Genomic DNA, 6,322 nt, shown 5'->3' with positions numbered 1-6,322 from the left:
GCTGCTGCCCGGGGGGCGGGCTCCGGCGCGGCCTCCTGCACGGAGCGCGCAGCAAGCCCTACTCGTGCCCCGAGTGCGGCAAGAGCTTCGGGGTGCGCAAGAGCCTCATCATCCACCACCGCAGCCACACCAAGGAGCGGCCCTACGAGTGCGCCGAGTGCGAGAAGAGCTTCAACTGCCACTCGGGCCTCATCCGCCACCAGATGACGCACCGCGGCGAGCGGCCCTACAAGTGCTCGGAGTGCGAGAAGACGTACAGCCGCAAGGAGCACCTGCAGAACCACCAGCGGCTGCACACGGGCGAGCGGCCCTTCCAGTGCGCGCTCTGCGGCAAGAGCTTCATCCGCAAGCAGAACCTGCTCAAGCACCAGCGCATCCACACGGGCGAGCGGCCCTACGCGTGCGGCGAGTGCGGCAAGAGCTTCCGCTACAAGGAGTCGCTCAAGGACCACCTGCGCGTGCACGGCGGGGGCCCGGGCCTCGGCGCCCCGCGGCCCATCCAGGCGCCGCCCGAGCGAGACTAGGGCTGGGCTGGGGGAGGGGAGGGCCCAGTGGCAGGAGCAGGGGTGGGGCAGGCCTGGGGGCGGCCTGAGGACCCACCATCTCGGCTCGCCTTCCCTCCCTCCACCCGCCACCTGCTGGAAGTCGGGAGCAGGAATTGCACTCCAAACAAGGCCCCCCGGGGCTTGGGCAGGGGCGCCCTGGACCTGTCCGCCGGAATGGACGCCCCAGCTCATCTCGTAGGGTGGCCCGAGGGGCCGGCTCAGTGGCTTCCCGCAGGAAAGGTGCCAGCGGGACAGGAATGAAGCAAGAGCGTCGGGCACTCCCCTGGGACACCTAGAGTGCCCGGTTTGGCCACTGGGGTCACAGACTGATCAGCGGAAGCAAGCAGCTGATTCAGCAGCATCTCGTCACTGCCCAGAAGATCTCCGAAGCCTTCCGAGGTCAGGAAATCAGGTCCTGAGGGTGAGACGCCAAAAAAGGAAGTGACGGTGTGACTGCGCTGAGGACGTGCCGAGGGATACCATCTCTATGACGACAACACTGCCTCGCGTTTGAATAGCGCTTTTTACTTTTTTAAACGTGTTTTCTATCCGTTATCTATTTTCACCCTTAGCCTATCCCTCTGAGGTAAGTGGGGTAGGATTTGCCTGACTTGGTAACGGGAAAGGAGACGCAGGTGAGATGGTGTAGCGAAATTCACACAAGAGAGTGGCAGAGCTGGGACCAGGGCTCCTGACCCCAGCGCAGTGTCCCCACCACACACTGCCTACCTCCGATGTTGGAGAGACCTCTCTGGTCTGGCCTCTCCTGGTCTCTCTCTCCTCCCTTTCCCCTGACCTACCCAAAATAACCAGAAGCGGCACGGGGCCAACTCCTGGGGTTCCTGGGAATGGGAACAGATTGGCTGCAAAATGCCCCTGCTTGGGCTTCCGAAAGGGCCCCCTTTGTGGGCCCTCAGCCTGCCCTTCCACCTCCCGGCCCCCGATCCGGTGCAGCAGCATCTTCTCACTGCGCAGTCGTGACCCGGCCCTCCAGAGCAGCAGGTGCCCTGGGTCAGACCTCACTCCGATTCCAGTTTCCCCAGGGCAGAGGGAGAGCCTCGTGCTGCAGGAGCAGCCCTCAAGGAAGTGAGCCTCTTCCCAGGAGGGCCGGGCAAGTGGGTGCTAGAGGCTGAGAGCCTCAGCCTCTCTCCTGCCCTGAGCCTCCCAACCGGTGCTATCTGTCAACTGACGTGCTCGTGGACATGGACACAGACCTCCGCTGCTCCAGACCCTGCAGGTGCCTCAGGAGGCACCCAAAGGACTCCTCGTGTTGGTGCAAATGCTCTGTGGTCCTGAGGCCACAGTCTCCATTTCCGCATCTTGCATGGCCAGGCCCTGGGCTGGGGTGGCATGCCCCAGGACCCTGGTTTGTGTCGAGAATGACTTTCCTTGCTCCTTCCGTCGATCCCGCTTCTCTCTCGGCCGGGGGCCCAGGTGGCATCCAGCTCCCGGCACCACGTTTGTGAGCGCTCTGCTTCCGCCTCCCCCTCATCTGTCCCGCTCTGTTTTCCTCAAACCCATTTTTGCCACATGCAAAGGGAATTCTTAAAACTAAATAAAAGGCGTCCAGAGTGCAGACTGCACGTTTGCAAGGCCGAGGGCTCTCCCGCGCGGCTTTGTACAGGAAAGCCTCGTTGGACTGGAATCCAACTCACGGATGTTTTTTTCTTCATACTGCTTTTTGAAGGCGGCAAGTCTTAAGAAAACGAGCTGCAATGAGAAATGAAACGCAGTCATGTTCAACGGAGTTTTGTTAGTGCAGAAGAGGCCCTTCAGTTTGGTGTTTTGGTTGGGAGGGGGCAGTATTCAGCTTTCCAAAAGCATATGCAGAAAATGAGTATTTTCATAACTTAAATCATGGAAAATAAGACCAACAACAAAAAATTTTTTTTTTGGCTGTTCAGAGGATGGAGAAGGAGAAATCAATACTATTGAGACATGGGCCTGAATCATTTGAGCATGTAGTTGGAGTGTATCCCTTTATTTTACCCTCAAGGAGCTGATTCCCAAAGAGGTTTAGTGACTGAGCAAGTAAGAGGGCCGATACTTAGTATCTGGTTTCCTGGGTCCCAGTCTGGTGGATCCCTGGTCCCCAAGAGCCCCTTGGCTCCACTAGGAGTCGAGTCACCCCAGCCTCCATCACTGGCCCTGGGAGAGTTCTAGAGTGAGCTCTGCCCCCCGAGCTGATCAAAGGCAGTGGCACTCAATGTGAACCTCTCGCAGGTGGCAAGGATCCTCAGTCTAGACTCTGTAGTCCACTTTCTGAAGCAGAACAGGGCCTGCTTGGGGCAGGTTTTTATTCTGATAATCTGTCAATTAGCTTTTAATTTAAAATGCACATAGTAAAAATTTAAATGAGGGGGAAAAAAAGACAACGAAGAGTAAAACTCTTTCCTACCAGACTCCCTGTTAAGAAGCATCCACTGCTAGGAGCTGTTTATGTGTCCTTCCAGAACTGGAGAAGTCCCCAGAGAGAACGAGGAGATATGCCCAGAGGAAGTGCTAGGCTGATGAAGTCATCAGATGCCCACTGCACACGTACATCCAGCAGGGTGGGACACAGATTGAGCCAAGGTGTGTTCATTCAAGGATTCTTACTGACCTGCAAGCCGAATGGAGCATGTTCCCCAAGGTGTTATTTTTTTTTTCGAGGAAAGAAACACAAAAGGCGTGGTCCCTGCCATCTAGAGACTCGTGGAATAGTAAGGGGAACGGAATAGAAAGGGCCTCTTCTAAATGGAATAAAGCCGTGGCCTATAAATTTTCTTGAATAAAAAATGTTTGGGCATACATGTATGTACATATATATGCTAAGGTTATGTATGCTATAAATCATACACTAGAAAATTTAAAGAACAAGATAAATATTTTTAAAGCATTATTTTAAACTTAATTTATACCATTTGTGATTCAGAGAATACTTTGTCACTAAAAGTGAGGGTGTGGGTGAGATAATGTCTAAGGTCATGTTCAGCTCTGCATGTTGCGATCATTCTGCAGATATAAAGATGACAGGATACAGGTACTAAATATATTTTCTTGATTCCTCTGATACCACTGCCACTGATGGGAATAATTGTGAACCTCATTTAAAAGTTTATTTAAAAGCATGTGTCGAGATCCGAGTGTCATTGGGGAAGGACAAATGGGTGGCTTCTGAGAGACAAACAAGGTGACATCACGGTGAATTCATTGCAGTTCAGGGCTTGGACCTTGCCAAAGCAAAAACAAACCAAATGGGAAATTGCCTGTTGTTGAGTGCTGGCTATCTGCCAGGCTTTAAGCTACATACGCACTTTACTTAACACGTGTCATTTCTTCTAATTCCATCAACAATCCTTGGAGGTGGTGTTTCTATTCTCGGGGGGAAGACACTGAGGCGGAGTGAGCACGAACCACACCACTTAGTAAGTGAAGGAGCTGGGAAGCGAAGAATACTAGCAGCCTGAGCAGCTCTTACCCAGTGACCGGCACTGTTCTAAGCACTTGACTCGAACTAATTTATTTCATCTGCACAACTCTCTGGGATACATGCTATTATTATTTCGCACTGACAATGAGGAAACGGAGATGCCAAGATGTTAATGTCTTGCCCAAGGTCCGCAGCTAGTAAGTGGCCGCTCTGGGCTAGGGACCCACTCTTTAACCGTGTGCTCTACCATCTCCCAAAGCCCACAAGACTTCAAACCAGTACCTGGTGCTGCCTCTCTTGCACACTGGAAATGTGATCTAAATATTCTTCCAGAGTTCCAGATTCAGGGATGCTGGATCAGGCTGACTCTAGAGACTGACTGATGGGTAATCCAGAGTATCGGTTTCATGATTTCCAGGGGTGGGCTGGACATTTGCATCAGCCGGACCTGCATGTGGTCTCCTAGCAGCTGTGCGAGAGCCTGCATCATCAGAAGGTTGCCTGGTGAACATAGAAACGGCAGAGGGCATGAGTTCCATAACTGAAGTGTTTAATGACCTCAGTATCCTATGTCCTGATAGTGTCTGTCTCCACAGTTGTGATACGTTCTTTTCTGTATCCGCAGTATGTTTTTGTTGGCCTGAGAGAGTAGGTCAGACCTTGGACACATGTCCATGGCTGACTAGTATCCTCCACCTGGCCCATTCTTTCTTCAGATATTAATGATTCAGTCAGCCTCGTGTTGATCTGCTTGTCATGGACATCATGCCTTCTCTGGGAAAGTGACTTTTCCTAGCTCACTCTCTGATTCACCATTCAAGCACCTAAAAATATTTATTAGGGCACTTCTTTGTTAAAGAAATGGAGGGTCCTATGGAGGGACATTTTAGTGAAAGAGGCACATAATTACTAACGGGGACATGAGGTTATTTCAGATAGCAATAAATGCTTTGACAGATTTCAAGGCAGGTACTTAGGTTGAGGGTTGGGATGGAGGAGGCTGTTGGGTTGTAGACTGGGTGGGCAGGGAGCGTCTCTGAGGAGATAAAGTCTGACAAGCTCCACAGGCTAAGAAGGACCCAGTCCTGTGAACATTGAGAGTTCAGCTCTCAGAGGGATCCAGAGCATGTGATCACCATAATTAATAGGCCGCAGTGGGTTGGCCGGGGCACCTGACCCTGCGCTGTTGAGATGGGAACTGTGTTTCTAGTTTCTAAAAAGCAAAATAACAATTTGGAATAAGACACCTGCCATTTGGGACCATAGGTGTTTTCCCCAACTAGATTACGTCTTCCCTCAGAGCAAAGTCTAAGTTTAAACATTTTGGAATCCTTCAAAGTGCCTATCAGAGTGCTAGGCTCATAGAAGGCACACAACGGCCCATGGGTTTGCCTGAAATTCTGAACTTGAGCTTGAGGGACTGAGAGCCCTTCCGCTGTCAACCCACTGGCCCGGAATGCCGAGCCGCCGTTCACCCTCCTGCCGCACGGGGGCGCAATGGGAATGCCGCGCTCGGAGGAAGAGCGGCTGGAGCCCGTCTTGGCTTCGGAGGGCCGCACTCCCACAATGCACCTTGTGTCAACACGGCGCTGGTGGTCGCTTCGAGGAGGGGCCCAAGGTGCCCAGGGGACCCGCACGCAGCCCGAGGGGTATCAAGTGGGGTCCGGCTGTTGAGGGGCGACTGGCAGCCATGGCGGAGTCGGCGCCTACTCGGGTAAGAGTCCTCCTGGCACGACTCGGGGGCGCGTTCGGGATGGCGGAGCCCCTGGCCGGGGCGGGGCTCTGTGTCCCCCGGGTTGCCGCCCGCGCGGGTGAAGACCGCCCTCCCCCTGCGACCCCGGGGCTCTGCCCTCCCCCTGGCCGGTTTCTTCCGCGTCGGGCCAGAGCCCCAGCGTCACGCGCCTTGGCTGGGAAACTTCTCAGGCTTGTTGCATGTTCTTAGATTTCTGACTGTCCCCACACGTTTTCTCCGTCGTGCCAATAGAGAGCCCGTTTCCAGGCTGAGGAGGTGGCGCGGATTGGAAACTCTGGGTCCCCATCACTGGCAGTGAGCTCGTCCGGTGCTCCGAGGAACCCTGGACTCATTGTCTCTCCGCGACCAGCTCGTTCTCGGCCTGATGTGTTTCGCTTGTTCCTCTGCCCCATTCTCCCACTACAGACTCTGTCCTGGGGTTGCAGCCACGGGTTAAAGTCAGGCTGGGCATCCTCTCCTTGGGGACGGGCGTTACCTCACGGTGTAGTTGCGGGGGGTTTTGTTTTTGTTTGTTTTTTGTTATTTTTTTTTTCGAGGAAAGAAACACAAAAGGCGTGGTCCCTGCCATCTAGAGACTCGTGGAATAGTAAGGGGAACGGAATAGAATGGGCC

At 53.7% G+C, this 6,322-nt stretch overlaps 2 protein-coding genes across 4 annotated transcripts in view; both read left to right on the top strand.

Moving 5' to 3' along the window:
• Positions 1 to 3,655, top strand: part of ZNF282 (zinc finger protein 282) — a 20,850-nt gene extending 17,195 nt beyond the window's left edge. The window contains exon 9 of the mRNA XM_011365533.2: positions 5 to 3,655. Coding sequence (XP_011363835.1) covers positions 5 to 524 — 520 coding nt within the window. The 3' untranslated portion in view covers positions 525 to 3,655. The remainder of the gene's footprint in view (positions 1 to 4) is intronic.
• Positions 3,656 to 5,049: 1,394 nt separating this feature from the next.
• Positions 5,050 to 6,322, top strand: part of LOC105295717 (zinc finger protein 212) — a 31,375-nt gene continuing 30,102 nt past the window's right edge. For 2 of the 3 annotated variants that reach the window (XM_011365506.2, XM_011365505.2), the window contains exon 1: positions 5,399 to 5,671. In XM_011365506.2, coding sequence (XP_011363808.2) covers positions 5,414 to 5,671 — 258 coding nt within the window. In that variant the 5' untranslated portion in view covers positions 5,399 to 5,413. Of the gene's footprint in view, positions 5,672 to 6,322 lie in introns of all 3 variants that reach the window. The other variant, XM_023533795.1, reaches the window with a different exon arrangement.

Source organism: Pteropus vampyrus, unplaced genomic scaffold (assembly GCF_000151845.1).
Source record: "Pteropus vampyrus isolate Shadow unplaced genomic scaffold, Pvam_2.0 Scaffold112, whole genome shotgun sequence".
In the NCBI taxonomy this organism is placed as follows: domain Eukaryota; kingdom Metazoa; phylum Chordata; class Mammalia; order Chiroptera; family Pteropodidae; genus Pteropus; species Pteropus vampyrus.
The sequence above is the reverse complement of the archived record's forward strand: the minus strand, read 5'-3'. Positions and strand labels throughout refer to the sequence as shown.